At 32.6% G+C, this 17804-nt stretch overlaps 2 protein-coding genes across 9 annotated transcripts in view; one reads left to right on the forward strand and one right to left on the reverse strand.

Annotated features, from left to right (window-relative positions):
- Nucleotides 1–17804, reverse strand: part of LOC145313959 (RNA-binding protein 25) — a 307513-nt gene that overhangs the window by 72267 nt on the left and 217442 nt on the right. The gene's annotated exons all lie outside the window — the stretch shown is intronic.
- Zdhhc8 (zinc finger DHHC-type containing 8) lies at nucleotides 144–17056 on the forward strand. 8 transcript variants are annotated; one of them, XM_080152686.1, is made up of 16 exons: nucleotides 144–290; nucleotides 765–822; nucleotides 1175–1255; nucleotides 1547–1678; nucleotides 5763–5878; nucleotides 6285–6375; nucleotides 7688–7808; nucleotides 8027–8291; nucleotides 10084–10149; nucleotides 11864–11976; nucleotides 12445–12546; nucleotides 12877–13318; nucleotides 13409–13633; nucleotides 13724–15039; nucleotides 15292–15655; nucleotides 15867–17056. In XM_080152686.1, exons 1-14 carry the CDS (start codon nucleotides 144–146, stop codon nucleotides 14228–14230), a joined length of 2466 nt encoding a protein of 821 aa, XP_080008812.1. In that variant the 3' UTR covers nucleotides 14231–15039; nucleotides 15292–15655; nucleotides 15867–17056. The 8 variants fall into 8 exon arrangements, with proteins under 8 accessions (XP_080008812.1, XP_080008813.1, XP_080008814.1 ...); XM_080152687.1 differs by having other exon boundaries at nucleotides 15606–15655; XM_080152688.1 differs by having other exon boundaries at nucleotides 15606–15655; nucleotides 15896–17056.

A 17804-nucleotide genomic window follows, 5' to 3' on the forward strand; every position in this document is an offset into this window, starting at 1 on the left:
GGTTTTAAAGTAGAAATGAATAGTAGTTGAAAGTAGTAGGATGATTATTACTTACATTTTTTGCCTGTACATCCATTCAATATGCACTTAAAAACGACTTAATCTAGGGTCTTCATTTTAAAACCCCAATTTTTGGTAACAGGATGCCAAAGTGTAAATCCAAGACAAAATTTCTGCCGGCAACTTTTGCCTGGATTCTGTTGCTTGGAACAACCTCCTTGTTCTTTGCTTTTCCTTGCCTCAAATGGTACATCATGGAACAACATTGGTACGCTGTACCAGTTTTTCAGGTACTGCTGTTTTTAAGTTTTGAGAGATTAAGGTGCCATAATAAAGTATTTTTAAACAAGGATGACAAAATGTATAAAAATGAAGCTATTAAAGCAGACGGTAGGACAAATAAACATCAACACTTGTATGTTTTTAGAACTTAATAAGTAGAATTTAAAAGGACATTTGTTGCAAAATTGCATAAATACAGGATACTGTTAATTTTTAAGAACATGTTTATAATATTAGGACTTAATCAAGGAGATGCTTTGCTTATAATATTATGTATAGCTTGTTGTAATAAAAAACACTTTAAAATTCAGACTAATAAGATAATTAAACCATGCAAAAATTCTTACTAAAAAAGTAAAAAAAACAGCAAGTTTTAACTTTTACAGAAATCATATTGCAAGAGAAAGAAAAAAATATGCGGAACTTAAATAATGATGCAAATATGATGTCATTATATCTATTCATTCATTTGTTTTTTTTAGGGAATATTAACATTTTTTGTCCTGATAAACTTTTCTATGGCAACATTTATGGATCCAGGTAAACGTTTTATAAAGAAACTATCTCAACGTATGATTTATAACAGGGGGAGTTTCTTTATGATAGTTTTAAGAATTGACACTTTTGTCCTTCCTTCCCCCTTGAACTTTTATTTTAACCAAAAAATTAAGGGTGAGTTCCTGTTTGTTAGTTTAAAGTTTTATAACTGACACTATTGTCCTTCCATCCCCCCTCCATCTTGTATTTTGTTAAATTACCTAAAAACAAACAATCAAATTGGCCTTCAAAAAGTCTAAAAAACCCTCTTTAACTTCTGACGTTACAGAAATAAGAAATATCACTCTTTTAGAGTAAAGGTTTCGTGATTTTAAGTAACCCAACTATTATCCAGGTATAATACCTCGTGCCAGCCCAGATGAAGATAGAGACGATGATTTCAGGGCTCCTCTCTACAGAAATGTAGAAATTAATGGTAATATTTTATCTTGTATCTGGTACCCAAACTTTTACAACAGACTTATTCGTGGTCTCAAAACCTTTGGATACTTTTTAATTTTGATTGGTTGGTTCCAAGCTAAAAGTATCCAAACTTTGAAGCAATATTATGAATTTGATTTACATAAGGGGTAATTTTTTTTTATCATTATTAAGGGAGGTCATTAATTTATCGTCCATCCATTGTTAATTCCGTAAATATTTGGTTCTTTTTCTTATTAAAGCAAAAAAACTGAAAAAAATATTAAATCAATGTTTAAAATTACAGGAATTACAGTCCGTATGAAATGGTGTGTAACGTGTCAATTCTACCGGCCACCTCGGTGCTCCCACTGTTCTGTTTGTAATAACTGTATTGAAATATTTGATCATCATTGTCCTTGGGTCAATAATTGTATAGGTAAGCTTTTAACTTAATATTTACCACAAATTAAAAACAAGATTTTTAGGTATTCTTTTAATGTTTTTTAAACTTTTGAACTTTTGAACATTAATCTTTAAAAAGAACGTCATCTTGTAGCCGTTTTATTTGTTTAATCTAAATATTTCAATAAATCACAAAGTACCTTTTTTCAAAGAACTACAATTTTTAGACGATTCCCTTACCATTGCATCAAAACTACAAACGACCTTTTTGAAGAAATAAATCTTATTTTCATGCAACATTTATGCTTTGTTGTTATTTATTTATGCTAGGTTATGTTAATATAGGTTAGAAATCCCCGCAGAAATGTTTTTTTTTAATTGTAATTAGGGTTGGGCCGGATATTTTTTTGGCCGGATACCGGATACCGGATATCCGGCTGATTTCAAATGCCGGATATCCGGTTATCCGGCCAAATTGCCGGATATCCGGCCGGATAACCGGCCAAATTACTACATATTAAAGTCTCAAAAAAGAATATAGTCCCTTTCGTGGCAACGCACCTTAAGGGGCGATTCGTTGTATTTTTAAAATTGCTTTAAATAGGTTATTTTAGGTTAGGTAAGGTTATATTTGGTTAGGTGATTGCCCCGCAGGGTTAGCCTAAAACCACCCCACTATGTGCCCAGCCAATGCAAAAACTCCAAGATTCCAAAAAATGCATTTTTGGATATTGACCAATTTGAAAGTTTTAGGTTAATCTTTGTCATATTTGAGAAGGATTCCCAAAGCTAGAGGTGAAAATATCAATTACTTAATATTTTACAGCTTCGAGAAGTAGCCTACCTAGATATTTAGGATTTTGCAATAAAGCCTAACTATTGAAATTACATTTTATATGCAAACTTTAAATTATCGTCAAACTACCAAAAATTAAGCTACAGTAATATGTTATACCTTTTTTGAAAGCTTATTGAATATACTATACGATTTTAAAATAATTTTTAAACATTTACTTATAAAACTTATGAAAAAATTGATGTCAAAGCATTCCCCATTAAAGAAGCAGGAATTATAATATTTTGTCATGATACTCTCAACTTCAAATAGTTTGATCTTTTTTCAGCTAACGAGGCCGCATATCAGACCTTTACACATGTTTAAACAAGGCACTCCTTGAATAAATCCCGTTGGTTTCAATGGCGGCCTCGTTAGCTGAAATTTTTTATTCACAATTTTGTAGGAGCGGTCAGACCCATTTTATAGTAATTTTTACACAAAAAAGATGAATTAAAATCACTTATTTTTACAAATTATTTTATCGTGATATTTATAGTTCTCAATGCAAATTTGTTATACAATCCTTTATTCTTATTGCTTAAAGTCTTTAAAGGATATGCACGACCCCCCCCCCCTCACCCCTGGAGGGTGGGGGGAGTCCCCCCATGCACCACCTAGAAATATTTATTAAAGCTATGTTATCGAACCTGTTGCTTCTAATCAATTATCATTCTTTTTAAATCAAATAAAAAAGAGTTAAGCAAACTTGTAAAGTAACTAAAAGATTTAAGCAAATTTGTTAATAAATGTATATACAATAGCCAATAAATTGATGTACATTACCAATAATGATACACAAACTTACCCTTCTGTAGATTAAAAATAATGTGGTTGAAAAGTTAAGACACTCTTTTAAGTAAACAAACAAGAAAATATTATTATAAACCTTTGGGCCTAGAGTGATAAACAGCCCAATGTCCCCTACCTTCCAGATTGCAGACAATCAATACTTTTATTGCAAGGCCTTAGGCTTAAAGTTCTTAGTGCTTTTGTGGTGATTTGTGATAGATTTGTTTTATTTTTAAAACAAGGATTGTTTTGTCTATAAGTAGCGCAGCCATAACAGGTAAATTTTTTTATAAAAAAGTACAATAAAATGGGTTATAGGAAAATAGAAAATCATTTTATAAAGTGTTATTAACATGTTTCCTTCTTTATAGTTATTAATGTCAACAAATCCAGGGATCAAAAGGGATAAGATAATTGCCGATAAATTGATGAACTTCCACAATGATGATACACAAAATCACCCTTTCTGTAGACCAAAATTAGTGGTGTAACTGTAAACGTTTGGACACTCAACATTTGAAACAAACAATTAAAATTCAGTAAAAGCCCCTAAAGTTGTTAAACCAACGGATAATAAAGCGTTATTTTAAGACTTTGAGGACTCGTGTAATAAACAACCCAATGTCCCCTCCCTCCCTGCAACAAATCAATTACTATATAATTTAAATATTACATTGATAATTTATTTAATTTAAGCAAATGAGTATTTAGAGCTTTATATTTGCCATACATGGGAGGGGGTACATAATAATTTAGAATTTTAAAAAGTTTATAAATCCTTTAACAAAACTTATCATAATGCATATGATAAAATTGTTAAAAAAGTTAAAGGATCTTTGTCTGTCTGTCTGTGTTTACCGTAGAATCTCGCTAACCACTGAACCGATATGGTTCTCCTTTACAGGGTAGCTTCTCATAGGTCCAGAGGAGGTATTTTGGGGGAGGGTACTACCACCCTTCCAAGAAAAATCGCCCTTAGAAAAAATTACCCACCCACCCAAAAAAATTATGAACTGGCCTTACAAGTTTTAAAATCTCTGTATCAAGTTAATGTGTAAAATATTTTATTAGTTTGCTTAACTCTTTCTCGCAGCCATGGTGGTTTCTGACCATGAGACCCTCACCCCTTCCCTCAGGCTAACACCCCAACACCAACCCCCCCCCCCCCCACAAAAAACAAAATACCACAATAAATATGATATTAGTAGTTAAGAATATTAATTAAGGTTTTTTATATATTCAATTTTTTTTTTACAAATCACGAAACCTTTACTGCTAAAATAAGTAAATAAGTGTCTTTCGTCGAAATTAATGTTTTTTTTTATTTTGAAAGCATTTTAAGGTATCCCAAATAAAACTTACATAAATTATCCTTCATTTAAAAAATAAAATTCTTAATTTGAAGCAAAATTAACAGAATTATGAGTTTTTGTTTTATATTGGAATTCTGGGCACACAGTGCACCCTGGGACCTATAAGAAGCTTCACTCTAAAGGAGAACCATATCGGTTCAGCGGTTAGCGAGATCCTTCGCTACAGACAAAAAAAAAGCTTACTACTTTATATAATAGGATAAAATTAAGGTTAAAACTTAAAAATTAAATAACTATTAAATGATCTTTCTTCTTAGCAAATAAATCTAATTAACTATGACTACCCTCCATCTGTAATATGCCGTTGAATGCCTGCCCCCCCCCCCCCTCCTCTGTTTTTTTCTATCCCATTTTCTGTGTATAAAAGGAAGAAGGCTATAACTGAGTGACTTTCGAAATATGGGTATGACACATAACTAAGAGTTGAAATTTTTTAATACATCCTTCCTGGCGTGCACAGGATGCCAGCAAATCTGGTAAGGTCATTCAGGTAAAAAGTAAAAATATTTTTTTACTTAAACAAAGCATTTCATGTTATCTAATACTAAAATATCCTATAGTCATCCATCCTCATATGTAATATAGGTGTTCAAGTCGATTTCAGGTTCCAGATATTATCCTGCAAGTCCTGCAGGTCTCCAGAAATCTTTAAACGGTTCCTGTGACCGCAAATTTTTACTTGAAGATTTCAAATTTTAAACTTAGGCTTTTTTTTATATATCTTCATGACATGTTACAATTTCATAAAATCCGTTGCCGTTTACCTACCAACCGTCGGTTTGCTGCTGGCAGCTGCCAAGTACTGCTGCCACCGCCAAAATTTATGTTTTGAGATTTCTATTATAAAATTTACATAAAGATAAACATATTCAGAAAAAATTGTTCTTCTAGCTTCAATAATAAGAAAATTACAGCCATTTAAGATTTAAAAAAAAAAAGATTTTTGTTGTAAAATATAAAAGATTATATTGCCGGATATCCGGCCGGATTGTTTCAATATCCGGTATCCGGCCGGATATCCGGCCAACCCTAATTGTAATTAGATGGTCAAGAACTAGGTTTAAGTGAAAAGCATCAATTTTTAAATCAAGATATTTAATGTTTTATTCTTATTTTAGGAAGAAGAAACTATCGTCATTTCTTTATGTTCCTGATCTCATTGTCATTACACATGACATCAATATTTATTCTGTGTCTGGTTCATGTTCTTCACAAGAAAGAAGATCTTAGTCAGGTACCTATGGATTTATATTTTGCTTCTGAGAGGATTTAGTTTAATTTGTTTAATACCTATATATTCTACTAATCTTTTAATTTACCTAATCTAAATTCAAATAATTATTCAGCAATAAACAACTTTGTCCTGGCACCTTAAAAAAAATTTCCTTTTAAGCATACACTGTATTTAAATTGAGCTAATTTATACATTGATACTTAGACCGTTAATTTTACCTAATAAGTGAAAAAATTAGTAGCGTAAAAGTTTACTTTTGGTGCCATTTTCCTGCCCCAATCTCTAGAAAAGGCAAATTTCACAACAAATTTTTCAAATATTTAATAAAATTGTTTATTAAAGAATACCTAAAAATCAAAGAATTTTATCCTGAGCTACCAATTAACATAAGTATTATTTGTTTTAGTTGACGGTTATTATGTCCCTCGTGGTGATGTGTATTATTGCTCTCTTCTTCATTCCTATATTTGGTCTTACTGGCTTCCATATTGTTTTAGGTAAATATCACATTTTTTTAAAATCCATTTGTATAAAACTGCTATAGCTTTTACTTTGTCAAAAACTAGAGGAATCGCGCCTAGCCTCTAGGGGCTTTGCCCCAAGAGGTGAAAAAATAACAATTAAGTACCTCTGGTGCTGCACCATGTGAGCTACATCTTCTTTAAAAGACGGACAGACAGACATCGTTCTACTTTGTAATATAGATTATATTATGAAAATACAGACAAAGATCTGTGTTCGTTTTTGCGAATTGACAAGTGTTCTCGTGCAAAGTGATGAGATTCAATTTTGTTTTAAAAAGAAAAATAATTTTGGAGGCGTTTTTCTCAAGGGCCCTTAAGGGGTGATTTCTTTTTGGAGGGTGCAGGTACTCTCCCCTTATAAAATTACAAATCCTTGATTAAATTTCCCCTAGACCTATAAAAAGCTTCACCGTCAAGGAGAACCATTTCGGTCCAGCGGTGAGCGAGACCTTAAGCTACAGATAGACTCATTGAAAGACAAACATCCTGTTCATAAGGATGACTTAGCCTAATTTTTCTGTTTTAATTCTGTTATCACTATTAGTATCTACTAGCGGCTACGCCCCTAGAGGCCTCTAGGGGCACTTGAGGAGGAGAGAGTCGAATTTAATAATTCAATTTCTTAGTTTAGATTTTAAAAGAAAAGGTATAAAAAAATTTGGAGGGTGGGCGAAATTTTTTTTTTGGGTGGGGGATTTTTCATTTTTTTGGGGGGGTTGGGGGTGTCCCACCCTCAAAGAAAATAGTTATAAACCTTCCCGGGACCTATGAGAAGCTACCCTGTTAAGGAGAACCCGATCGGTTCAGCGGTTAGCGAGATCCTTCGGTACAAACATACAAACACACAGACAAACATCCTGTTACTTTATTATAAGGATAATACAAAGTAGAACGATGTCTGTCTGTTTGTTTGTTTGTCTGTTTATTTTTTTTGTAGCGAAGGATCTCGCTAACCGCTGAACCGACCGGGTTCTCCTTTACATGGTAGCTTCTTATAGGTCCCGGGAAGGTTTATAACTATTTTCTTGGGGGGTGGGACACCCCCAACCCCCCAAAAAATGAAAATACCCCCCCACCCAAAAAAAAAAATTTCTTTTTAAAACTAAAATTAAAATATTTGGGTCGACTATCCCCCCCAAAGAAATTTTTTTTTAAAATTTTCTTTTAAATCTAAAATACGAAAAATTGGTTTGATCAAACCTCTTGGGGCAAAGCCCCTAGAGGATAGGGGCGAAGCCGCTAGTTAATAATATAGAATGGATCTCTCAAAATGAAAACTTTTCAGTTGCACGGGGAAGAACAACGAACGAGCAGGTGACTGGAAAATTCCGTGGCGGATATAATCCATTCAGCAAATCTTGTCTTCATAATTGTTGTTTCACTCTGTGTGGCCCTCAGTATCCTAGGTATACAATACATTTTGTTTAAGTTTTTTAATTTGCTCGTCATTACATTCGTCGATCCTTTTAAATATTTATCAAAGTTTTAGGACCGTTCTCTTAGTTTATGGACAAATCCTGCCTTTTGACAATTTTATGTTGGTTTTTATTAGATATTTGCCTAAAATAAGTTTTATATGAATAACAAAATACCTAGATTATTTTAAAAAAAAAACTTTTTTTAGTTTAACAAATCCCGCCAAATTTATTGGGAAGAAGCCAAGAAAATACACAGTCCCAGTTCCAATTCAGCAGGACGGCGGTGGCGAAACCTCTCTGGGTGGTCCTTCCAGCGGTCACATGACCCCGGCCAGTCGGTCAACGCGGTCCAGCGCCCGCGGTCGGGCCGGCCAGGGCGTGGATCCGATAGCAGCGCAGGCAGCGGCTGCCGCTCAGGTCCGCACGTACAGGGATAATGGAGTAAAGCACTCGGCATCGGCATACAACAGGGTATGTTCTTCATATGCGGATATTTTGACTAGATATTCAATGGAATAGTTACTTATCGCATTATATTGTAGACAGCTTTTCTCTGATAAAAAAGTGAAAAATCATAAGATTAAAACCAGTTTTGTTTTGTTAGCTTCGAGGGACTGAAGTCCCGGGCTAACAAAACAGTTATCAATTTTATGATTTTTATTTTAATATTCGTGGAAAATTGTCTGTAATACGATGCTATACATATTTTTTCAGTTTGGCTGAGAACCGTTTCTAATCCAGCGGATATTAATCGGTTTCAAGCCATACTGGAAAATAGTTTCTTAAGTTGGATCGAATAAGCTGCTCTATCTTGGACATAGCCATCCTTGTAAATTGAAAATCTAGTCAACTCCGTTTTCTTTATGTTTCGGTCTTCTTTCTCATATTCTAAATTAAAACACTAAAAAAAATACTTCAAAAGCATGAACAATATTTATGACAAAAAAATTTTTTTTTGTAATTTTAGCATGTTTGGTATAAATATCATATTTATTTTTATTTCGTCGTTGGTTACAGGTTTATGTTAGGTGATTCAATTGATAGCATGTAATTGTACAGGCAATATTTTTGTAGCATGTTATTTTTTTTTATTTATGGGAAAATTATGATTTTTAAAATAAACATTTTGTCTAAGAAACCTGAAGTGGTTGTGGAGCTACGAGCTGAAACTCTTTTGGACGAGGTTAACCTCACTTGTAGTGTTACATTGTATATAGATTACCTGTAGAAAAAGTTATGTTTCGTATTAAACAAACTTTTTTACGGGTTTTTAGAGTAGGTAGAGTCTGTTAAGTAATTTCATGGGTGTATATTCTGCAAGAGTTACCCTGTTTAAGGGAGAGGGGGGGGGGGAATAAAAAAATATGTGAAAAAGGTAAAAAAAATAAAGAGCCCTGAACACACTTTTCTCCATCCTTGGAAAAAAAACTAGAAAAATGTGTAGGAGGGAATACAAAAATGAAAAAAAACTGGAGCACCTGAAGTATTTTTTCCCCTTTTTCTGGGAAAAAACTAGGGGGGTGGGAGGAATGAATCTTGTGCAGAATATACACCCCTGAGTAATTTAGGTGGAGGAGTAATCATCAGAGAAATATTGTATGTTGTTATTATATTGTGTTTATTAGGTACATTGCATGGGGTTTTTATAAATACTTTCATAATAATGTTAGAAGTTATTTTAATTAAGCGCTTAGTCGCCCACTGAGGCCTCTAGTGCCACTTTGAAATATTTTGATATTTGTTATTAGGACCTATGAGAAGATACAAGGAGAACCATTTCGGTCCAGTGGTTATTGATAATTTCGATACAGACACACACACAGTTCCTGTTAATTATTGAATAGATCATACTACACAAAATATTTTTATTTTGGGAGGGGGGAGGGGGACGAGATGAAGAAAAATTGACAATATTAATTTTCTTAGAAAATTAATGTTTCTAACATCTAGAAAAGCAAACAACCATGATAATAAGTTTTTCTAAAAAAATCGAAAAAAGGTTATTCTGGTATATAGAAAATAATACTTCTAATAGACTAATTGTTATAGGTAGTAAATCATATGTTTATACATATTATGCATAGATAGTGTATTATTAAAGCAATAAATTACTTTTTTACTTTACACTTGAAGAAATATTTATTTTTTTAGTGCATGTAAAAACTTAATTTGTCGATTTTTAGTTTTCTTTTAGATTTATTAAGATAGGTACCTAGGTAGTGAATATATTTATTTTTCAATATTTATTATTTTGGAAATTTAGATGTCTGCCGCTTCCGAGATGGATAATGGTTCAGATATGGATGAACCTATGGGCAGCCAATCGAAGGTAATTAAACAATGTTTTATGCGAAAACTATTATGCGTCAAATTTTTATACCCTAATTTTATTTCAATAACACCTGAATATTTTACATTATACAACAAATAAAAATTACTTTTGTCTTATGATTTATGGGCTTGCTATAAATTTGAAGTAAAAAATAGTGTTTTTAGAATGGAATATCAATTTTTTAATATTGATTTAAACTTTTAAAGTTCAAATATTAATGGGGATTTTGTTTTACAATTTTTGTTAATTATGAGCTTTAAATCATAATACTCTAGCTTTAAGTGTTCAATTCTTTCAATTAAAAATAAAGATCATACCTAACTGAAGCCGTCATTGAAACATATAGTGATCTTATTTTTGTATTTTTTTCCTGCCTTTTTGTAACTTTATAGGCTTTGTACATGCTTTTCTAATTATATTTTATTAAATAAATATTTTATAGATTTTGCTATTGCTTTGCTATTATTTAAATACATTACATTTTCCCTTTATTGAAGCTTGTATATTAACAAAATATTTTTCTTTGCTTAGTTATTGAAATTATTCAGCTTATTAACCCTTTCTTATTATGAATTTCTATTTTTAGCATCACCTTGGCGTAAGTAGTTTTTTTTAATTTTCCTCTCTTTTCTTGCTTTATATTGATTGATGTAAAATACTAATGGATATATTATTACTTGGATCTTACACCAGATTTTCATGTTCTCTTATTAAGTAACTTTCAATGGTCTAAAATAACAATGCCCCCCTTCCACCCCCTCTATCCCCTCCCCTCCTAATGGATTAACGAACTGACCAATTTTTCCACTCTCAATATATCTAAGTATATTCTACATCCATTGATATATACTCCCTCACAATTTTTTAATGATTCTGACTTTAGCTTTAGAGAATCAGGGCCACATACATACATAACTTAATACATATTGTACACATTGAACAGAACATTATATATATTTTAGATTGTTAGAACTTTAATTCAAATTTTCATGTTTTTTTTTGTTTTACAATGAATTTAATTTTGCCTAGTCCTTAGAACATAGACTTTGGAATAGGTTAGCATGGTAAATCATGTTTAAGTTTCTAAGGCTGTTTAGAGCGATTTTTATTTGTTTAATACCTATAGAGTTTATATTTAAATATTTAACTATGGAATTTATTTCCAGTTATAGTTGGGAAATTTTTATTTGATGTTTGGTCGAAATGTAGTTAGATTTGAGATTTATCTAACCATCAAACGCTAATCTTGTGCATTGTATTTGTTTTTAAATAATATTATTCTTGTGTTTGTATGATTTATAAGGCAATATTGGTAATAGTTATAAACGCATTATAAACAGCTTTCCGTGGATATAAAATGTACAATTACAAGATTATTTTTCACATTTTTATATCCGTAGAAAACTGGATATAATACAAAGCTAGACATTTTTTTTTCGTATGGATGAGAACCGGTTCTAATCCACCGGATATTAATCGGTTCCGAATGAATACGAGAATAGTTATTTCTCGCATCGTATTATAAACGGCTTTCCGCGGATATAAAATGTACAATCATAAGATTAAAACCACTTTTTTTAGCCCGTGCCTTCGGCACCTCGGGGGTAGAAAGCTGGATATAATACGATGCTAGACATAGTTTTTTCGTATGGATGAGAACCGGTTCCTATCCACCGGATTCGAATGAATACGAGAAAATATATTATTTTAGGATGTCGAGCCAACCCTAACTCACAATAACTCCAAATCAAACTTTTTCCCTGATGAAGAATCCAGAAATCTGTCAAATATGTCACGACTAGAAGATTCTATTATATCAAGAAGGTTAGTCTTTTACATATCGTTTTTATCTTTTCTACCAATTGAAAAAGTATTTTTATATGGCCCCTTGGACCTCTAAAACAATGTTGACCAAACCGTTTTAATGTGTGCCTGTCACTCTCTTAAAATCACCATAATACTTCGCCATATCTGAGACGAAATTCAGGTTTTTTCGGCTTATAGAATTAAAAGTAATGATAAAAAGTAATGCTCAACACTTTTTTAACCCATTGTGTTTATGAAAAACATTTATTTATGCATTTGATATTTGTGCTTAATTTTTAAAAAGTTTAGTCACATATTCCAAAATTCCAAAAGATCACTCTGTATATAATACTAATAGTAAGGAAACTTTATCAGAAAATAAAACAAATTTTCTATATTATAAGAGGCTTTGTAATGTGTATAATTTTTAGTAGAAAGCTTCTCTAACAGTTATTAATTTAGAACTAACAAGAATGTTTGTTTCAGTAGTGGTAGTAACTCATTATCAAACCCAGTGTCCTCCCCCTACACATCACAAGCAAGAATATTACAACAGAAAGGATATAACTCCCCTCATATCCTTCAAAAGTAAGTATTTTTTTACCTTTAAAGCTGATTTTCTCATTTTAAAAATGATTTTTATGTTAATAGATATTGCAAAGTGTTAATAGTCATTTATCGCATCGTATTATAAACAGCTTTGCGCGGACAGTTTTCTGAAAGATCTAAAGGTTAACTAAGGGATAATAAAACTTGTATTAATATTGTAATTTTCATTTTAATGTTCGTAGAAAATTATCTATAATACGATACGATGCATCATTTTTCAGTATGGCATAAAAACGGTTCTAATTCTGCGGATATTGATCGGCTTCGAAGCCATACTTGAAATAATTCTACATAATACTATTCTGTCAGGCCTGTAAAGCGAAGTGGTACACCTGAACACATGCTCAGTGAGACTGGGGTGGAAATGCGACAAATGCCGCCACGTTCCTCCACACAATCCCCGGCAACTGTAATCAACACGAGCAAGGTGCGCGGCGGTGTTGCTACACCGTTAGCTGGTGCGCCACCCCCAACTGTATCCTCGCCGGGAGCGGGCGGAGGTTCAGGCGGAGGGCGCTACAGCGGTTTAACAACGCCAAGCATGTATACTAGTCACTCGGCAAGCGGCTACAATGGCCAACAGTCGACGGGCGGTTATACGCCTGCAGGCCGGAGGTTCTTGAGTGAGAGTGAGTTGATAGATGCAGGTCATGTGCATGGACCACACGGCGGTGTTAGTGTCGTGGGTGGTGGTGTTGGAGGAGGAGCAGGTTATGTTGTTGGACCTTCTACTTCAGCGGGACATTTACAGGTAAAAATAATTTATGTGTATGAAATTGTTATATTTTATAGTATTAAAATTGATCTAAATATCAGAAATATTACATCAAAACTATTTCAGGACCTTGCTGGATCACCTAACAAGTCTGCCTATTATACCTGGAAAACAGACGGCGGCAATTCCGGCAGTCCGTCTGTGCACAGCTACAGTCCTGCTGGCGGTAACCACGGCGGTGGAATGGTGTACAGTAGCGGTGGGGGCATGTATAGTGGGGGAGGTGGTGGGGGGATGTATAGTGGGGGCGGCGCAGTTTCCCCCAGCCATGGACACAGCTATGCTCAACAGGTTATTATATTTTTTATTTTAAAAAAATTATTAATTATAATTAATCTAATAATGTAGATAAAAATAAACTTAAAAAATAAATTCTTTTAGGTCGGTTATTATTTACAACAGCCAGTAACAGAGTTCTTAGCACCTTCCCTACAATCTGGTGGGCCGCGCACCACCCCCTCAGGCTATCCCGGAGGTCCTGTGGTGCCGCCCGGCCATGTATCGCCAAAACTTTCGCGGCGCGGCCTTCCTGGAAGTGTTGTCGGCCAGCAGAACCAAGCATCCACAGGAGCTAGTCCGTATGCTAGTGACAATAGCGGTATTATGAGAACTAACAGTGGGGGCGTAGTGGGCCATCACAACGCGCCCACCACCTCATCGCCGCACGCCTCGCCGCCCCAGGGACCCATGTCGTTTACGCGAGCCCTTGAACTCACAGACAAAATGCAGAACGTGCGCGGCGTCGGTGTGCCGCCCGGACGAGGCAGTGGCAGCGGGTTGCCGCCGAGCAACGGTCAGGGTGGTGCTGGCGGTGGATCGTCGCAGGACGGCGGCGAGGCGGGTAACAGGGAGTCCGTATATGATGTTAATTATGAAATATCTGTATGACAAAGCGCCATGTAGAGAGGGCGGAAGGGAAGCAAAAAGTTTCGTTGAATCATAATGTCTGAAAATTGTGTCCAACACTGATTTTAATATCAAAATCACAATACTTTAATTTAATAATGAAAAAAAAATCAACAAAACTTTTTGCTTCCATTCCTTCCTTTCTGGAGGCTGATAAAACATAGTGCCCTCCCCAAATCCCCCTAACTCCCTTACTTTCCCCCCAGCAATCAAAAACACTTATAAATAAGATAAATTAGAGAAAAGAAAACCTAGTGATGAAAATTTAAAATGCAGCTTAATTGTAAACTAAATAAATGATAGACCAATTGTCTCAAGTCTCACATAGTAATATTATTACCTACACAATTATAAGCATATGATTTTTATTTCAGACAATTATTTAAAAATTTGTAAATGGCAAATGCTTTTTATTCTAAGGCTTTGTTTTGGGTTTTTTAATAATCTTTATATGATACAGCATTGAAAAATGACTATTTTAACTTTTTACACGAATTATTTAAGTGCACTATTGCCTATAAAAATAATATATATAAAGTAATTTGCCTTTATCAAATAATGATAACTGTTTTACTTTCTTTATAAGTAGGTAAAAAATCAATATCTAATTTCTATCATATTTTAATTTTACAAAACTATTTTATCAAACAAACCTAAACAAATAAACAAAAACTTTGTTTTATTATTACTATATAATATATTGTTGTTCTTTAAAATTGTTAAAATGTAAATTATTTAAACCACTATTTATATTTGCATGTATTAAACCCTGTTTTGCCCAAAAATTACTGGTATTATTTATTTTAAAAATTAATTGCATTGTTAACATATCTCACCAAATAAGATTTATATTAATTAACGTTTTAGTTTGTTATTAGAGTTATGACGGGCATAGTTTCAAAACACTACATTAAAATCTATTTTTGCTTAAGTAAGAGTCATGTATAAAGCTGTCCAATTTTTCAAAAGGGAATGGGAATTTACCCAGAGATTTTTAGCTATCTAGAATTTTTTTAACTGAAAAAAAACATTTGGTATTACAGGATCTCTGAGTAGATCCAACTCCCTTTATTTAAGAATCTTAAAAAAGAATAAAAAATCTCATATTTATTGTGCCAAAATGTGATTTGAAAGCCTCTGAATGTGAGAATTTGATATTGATTATTATTTACATATTAAATCTTATTTACAAAATACCAAATGGCCTGGACCAAACTTTTGGTTGATGTTTCATAAGCCTTTTTCATGATGGTATATATTTTAATTTCATGTTAATTAAAATGCCATTTTAGTTATGTTTGTTGTTTGTTATAAAACAGAAATGTACCATTCCTAAAATTTGATTATTTTATTTTAGTTAGTCCCACCGTAGTGCTGTTATCTCTTTTTATTAGTTAATAACCTGAGGTGGATTCTTAAAAAATCTTTTTGGCCCACTGCCTAACTAAAGTTAGTGAGGCTCGCTATAAAATTTGTGAAAAATCCTCCAAAATCGGATTTAAACTCTACAAAAATTGAAGATCTTGTGTTCATATGATTTTATCTATTTTTTGTAGTTTTTTTATTCGATTTTGGAGGATTTTTCACAAAAAATATTAGCGAGCCTCACTAATTTTAGGGCTGCGGTGAGCCAAAAAGTTTTTTAAGTATCCACCTCTGTTTTGTACAGAAGTTATTTTTAAACCTATCCATCCATTAACCAAGATTAACTTGTCAAATTATAATTAGGGGTCGACTTTAATTCTTCTAAATGTAGTTAGATTTCTTTTACACGCTTCAAAAGTGTCGCCATTGTAATAACAAACCAGTTTTGTTGTGAGCTTTTAGGGCCTTTTCATATGGTAAGTTTGATAACTACTCTGAAGCTTCTTGTTTGTGATGTAATTTTATTTTAATTTTTAACATTAGTTGTCTTTAGTTGAAGTAACATATCAGTTTTTGTTTTGTTTAGTTAGCTTTATTATTTATTATTTAGAATGACATCCTGTTATTAAGTTTATGTGCCATCCTCATTATATGTTGTTTTTCATACCAAGCATTTTTAGGTGTCAATAAGGGGACAGTTTTTATATAAAACTCGTAATTAGGGTATTATGAGCACATTTGAACAAGAAAGCTTAAACGCCATTGTATTAAACTCTATAAAATTGCTTTTTTGTCAAATATTTTGTTTATTTTGGCTTCCTAATTTTTGTGTATTGAAAGCTTTTCAATTATTTTCAACTTTCTAATATGTGTCTCAAAGTACTAGATTACGAGATTGATACTATCAAACTATCCCTCCCCCCTCCTGTAATATGGTCCCTCCCAAAAATAATTTAATATCCTTTTTCATTGATTTTACAATGCAAGGTATTATAATATTAATATTCATAAAAATTCACAATTAACATTTAAATTTAAAATTATTGCTTATATTTATATTTTAGTAGAAAAATAGATCTCTTTATTATGCAATTTTATTCAATGCCATAGTTGTTTTGAAAAATAAGTCAAATACTGAAAATAAAAAGCACGCTATTATGTGGCATGAAGTTTGTTAAATAAAAATGTTAATCAAGTCAAAAATATTCAAACTTTCTTTTTATTTACTCACATCATTATAAAAACGGCCTATAAAAAGTAAAAATTGGCTGTTACTTAATTAATTTGTAGTTATAACAACAATAATAATAATGTTTATGATAAATTCAATATTTATGTCATATTGGTGATTTTTAATTTACCCCTGTAGCCAAAATTGGTGTAGCTATTAATTGAAAATATTAATTTCTGGAAAAAAATGGTAAATAAAAATTTACAGAAGATGTATACTGTTTTTTTTATTGCTTTTTAGTTACTTTACAAGAACAATAAAACACAGAAGTAGCGAAAAAAAATTCTGAAACCGGAGCCTTGTCTTTAAACATTAGGGTGGGTCGATTTTGGACATTTTTTTTCTGAGGCCAAAGCGGGGACCTGCAAATGATTTGTATGAGTATAATGCACCTCTGGATGATTTAAAATTTATCCCAAGTCTTAAAACCGCTGACGACCAGACATTCAATTGTATAGCTATTTGTAAATGTGAGTCAAATTTTTTTTTGAATCAGAACTATGGCTTCATGGTGCTCCCAGGAAAGGCATTGAGGAGTAGAATCAGGAACTTTTGACCGTTTCAAAAAATCTCGTTCCTAACCTAAGAAAATCTAAAAAACCTCTACAAATTAGACAATGCTCAATAAACCTTAAAAAATTGTGGTTTTTTAGTGATTTCTAAGGCTAGAAAAGAGATATTTTGAAACGGACAAAAGTTCCTGATTCAGCTCCTCAAGGCCTTTCCAGAGATGGGTTTTTGAGAAAGAATGCCGCGTTTTTTCGGCATTTTTTTAGACATTGATTGATTGAACGAAGACGATATCGTCTTCGTTCAACAGAGTATACAACAAAAGAATTCAAAATTTTAAAATTAGTATTTTAGCCAATTGTATAATATCTAATACAGCTCTAAAACGTGCATTAATTAATATGCAGCAAAAATAGATTTAAGATAATTTGTTTTTCTTCTATGAAGGCT

Source organism: Acartia tonsa, chromosome 3, assembly GCF_053477335.1.
Source record: "Acartia tonsa isolate MP-2025a chromosome 3, ASM5347733v1, whole genome shotgun sequence".
NCBI lineage: Eukaryota > Metazoa > Arthropoda > Copepoda > Calanoida > Acartiidae > Acartia > Acartia tonsa.

Bases quoted from the DNA above. Each gene is read 5' to 3' on its own strand.
- Zdhhc8 (XM_080152682.1), top strand. From the start codon at position 144: ATGCCAAAGTGTAAATCCAAGACAAAATTTCTGCCGGCAACTTTTGCC. The intron at 1,256-1,546 runs GTAATATTTTAT...TTAAAATTACAG, and splicing joins CAGAAATGTAGAAATTAATG to GAATTACAGTCCGTATGAAA. The intron at 8,292-10,083 runs GTATGTTCTTCA...TTGGAAATTTAG, and splicing joins CGGCATCGGCATACAACAGG to ATGTCTGCCGCTTCCGAGAT.